The sequence below is a fragment of the Schistocerca cancellata genome, chromosome 4 (assembly GCF_023864275.1).
Source record: "Schistocerca cancellata isolate TAMUIC-IGC-003103 chromosome 4, iqSchCanc2.1, whole genome shotgun sequence".
Classification (NCBI taxonomy): domain Eukaryota; kingdom Metazoa; phylum Arthropoda; class Insecta; order Orthoptera; family Acrididae; genus Schistocerca; species Schistocerca cancellata.
Window position 1 is genome coordinate 532,057,205 of NC_064629.1, and position 2,990 is coordinate 532,060,194.

Genomic DNA, 2,990 nt, shown 5'->3' on the forward strand with positions numbered 1-2,990 from the left:
AGGTACATACTGATGGAAGGCTAAAACAGTGTGAAAAAACTGTGTGCCTGAGTACTATAATACAACAAATTAAGTGCAAATAATTTAGTTTCATCTTACCATCTCGCACCACGTTTTCCATTCAATGGTATACTGATTTGGCTTATCAATAAATCGAGAACATCTTTTTTCAAGTACTTGGAACCAATACTTTTTAAAATGAGCTTGTCCTTTTGTACTTGTGTCCTGTGACGTTGTAGTTGCACCTTATTTTTACGATGGGCACTTTCCTAGTCACATAGTAATTTTGTACGAAGTCTAATGATTTGCACGTTTTTACATGTCACACGATTTTCCCACACACGAATAATTTCACGTAATCTAAGCATTTCATCTTCAAAAGATGTCTGTGTTGCAAATTCCGTTGTTAGTGATTTTATATGTGTCTCTCGTGTAGTAACACTTGTGGTAGCTGTTTCTTCTGTGTCGGGAGACAGTTTTATTGTTTTTGCAGTAACACTTTCATGTTTGTATGGCAATTTTGTCTTCATCATCACTAGTTGTGGCTTATTCGGCACGTCAAATAATGTAGGAACTGCATTCCATACTAATTTCTTCTTTTCCGCGCTCATGAACTGGTTTGACTCGAAATGTAATGCACAAAACTTCACGTTATTGTGCAAATAAACGACATCTTTTTGCAGCAGGTCCTGTCTCCTACCATTTATTAACCATTTCTTGCTCCTAAAAAAGAAAAACAAATTCAGTAATTCAATACAGTTTAGAAAAAAATCGTAAATAAAGAGCGCTTTAATGTGATGTTTCATACCTCTCAGGATCCTTAGGAAACCTGAAGAATGACAAATGTGGTGTCTTCTTCCTATTATTACTGCAATTTATTGCACTACATACGTTGCCTTTCGTAAAAATCATCTTAAAAATGAATATAAACGATACTGTTTACATTTACTGCATACCGTATTCAGCAGCGTAGCTTCTCCACCTCTTGGGGCGCTGTTCTCGCTGTGTATAACAAAAATCAGCGAGAGTGTCGCGACTGCATATACTAGACTGTGGTATTACCATAACTCCAATCGAATTTCCGCAGTTAAGTTCAAATGACGAGATTTTGGAAAGTTTCGTCAATATTTCGCGATTTGGCTTAAAAGTAAATAGTTTCGCGTTTTCAGCAAAATGTGTAAAATTTCGTGAAAATTTCGCGATTTCGCGCTTTGCGAAAAACAGGTGCCTCTAACAATGTTGCATCCTGGGGGTGGATTCTTCTACTCTTTTTGTGACAGGGTGTACAATGTACTCAGTAATGAAGATATTATCAGGATTGTATTCTCTGTACCATCTGCCGCTGTTAGGTGCTGGTCTAAGTTTGGGGTCAAAATTAAGTTTTAGTTTCTCTCTCTCTCTCTCTCTCTCTCTCTCTGTCCAACTTTCTAGTTTTTCCCCATTTTTACCAACCAAGCTGTATTGCCAGTTTACACGCTGATAGTTTAAATCTAATACAGTCTCGATGGTTTGGTTATGAAAATTATTTGGCTTGTGCAAGGTAAAAATCAATATTACGTAGTTTGTAGACTGACATAATACTACGCGATTGCACCTCAGTTGTTAAAATTTCAGTGTTCTTTGTGTCCATGATACTTGTTGCCTTAACCTCTATATCTGTTCTTACAAAGATAGTGGTTATCATTTTGTTCATTAGGGGATTCTAGTACCATCTTGACCCCTTCAGTTTTTGGTCTTCAGTCTGTACCCCTCTGTGTGATTCTTGCAATGCTAAAATGTCCCATGAATTTTGTTTTCACTTATGTAATTTCTTTCTCTGTAGACAGTCTCTCAACATTTCATGAAGTTATCGCCATTTTTGATCTTGAAAAGGACCAGTTGTTTGTGTTTGTTGAACTTATAGAAATATAGGTTCCCTCCCAGTCAAGTTTTTGCTATTTAGTGCATTCTGATCAATTTGAATAATCGGAAGGACAAGTTGTAAAGATACTTTAGTGTTCAAAAAGTGCATTTTAAACTGAGGACAGATTCATATGGACAATTTAGCGATTGTCAAAATTAGAGCAACTATAAAAAAAGTGCTGTTTTTCATGCTTTGTCTTTCAAAGTGTACATTGATGAGAAAATAGCCCCTGACTTCTTCCATATTTATGTTTTATAAGGTATCTTCTGACAAACTAAATGATGCTTAGTAGTAGTATCATATCCAACTTTCTCACTCAGCTCAACAGCAGATTCTGGAAAACATTTTACTTTATATGTTGCTATGTACATCCCAATTCCTCGTATTTGATAACTAAAATTTTTGCTGTATGAAGCTTTAGTATGTTGTAAGACTGTGTGTTAATGTAAAGTGTGACATATTTTCTGAAGTGTCATATCTCGGCCCATTTTTCTGATGAGAAAGAAAGCCAACCACAGTTTTTAGAACACTTTTGTCAATATTATATGAGAACCCCAGAGGTCAAGGGGTCTAAGTGACAAAATCATAGTTTCGAGAAAACGCAAGTCAAAGTTAAACGGTTTTCGTAGGAGGATATATGAGATTTTCACCATTTCGAACATTTCAGATGAATAATCGGGTCCTTAGCCTCTTATTACCAATGATAATAAATAAGTAGAACATCCGGTTTATAGTTGATACATACAAAGACTGGGCAATACGCACTTAGACCCCTTTACTCCTCACTTATAGTAGAATAAAATGATAATGCTCGGAGTACATACTCAATATAACATACATTTATTGTTATAATAGGATACAGTATTGCATCAATAGGGTACTGATTGATTTACAAAATACAAATATTCGGGTTTAACACTTATCAACATGTATCACTATCATCATCTGTGTCATAGATGTTGTTACCCAAGTTCATAGAGTCATCATCATCATCATCCACACGAGTACTAGGTGCAAATGGTTCACCAGTCTTTGTTTCATGGGATAAACGTTTATAAATTTGGTGGTGTATCAGTGGCACAAATTG

At 35.7% G+C, this 2,990-nt stretch overlaps 1 protein-coding gene across 1 annotated transcript; it reads right to left on the reverse strand.

The window, feature by feature from the left end:
• Nucleotides 1-246: 246 nt before the first annotated feature.
• LOC126183221 (52 kDa repressor of the inhibitor of the protein kinase) lies at nt 247-950 on the reverse strand. Its single transcript, XM_049925003.1, has 2 exons — nt 809-950; nt 247-723 (listed from the first exon to the last, which is right to left on the reverse strand). The coding sequence occupies exons 1-2, from the start codon at nt 910-912 to the stop codon at nt 270-272; spliced, it is 558 nt and encodes a 185-aa protein (XP_049780960.1). The 5' UTR covers nt 913-950; the 3' UTR covers nt 247-269.
• Between the last annotated feature and the right edge of the window lie 2,040 nt (nt 951-2,990).

Excerpts from the sequence above, each read along its gene's own strand:
- LOC126183221 (XM_049925003.1), bottom strand. The coding sequence starts at position 912 with ATGATTTTTACGAAAGGCAACGTATGTAGTGCAATAAATTGCAGTAAT. Across the intron at positions 724-808 it reads TTTCCTAAGGATCCTGAGAG|GAGCAAGAAATGGTTAATAA; the intron begins GTATGAAACATC and ends TTTCTTTTTTAG.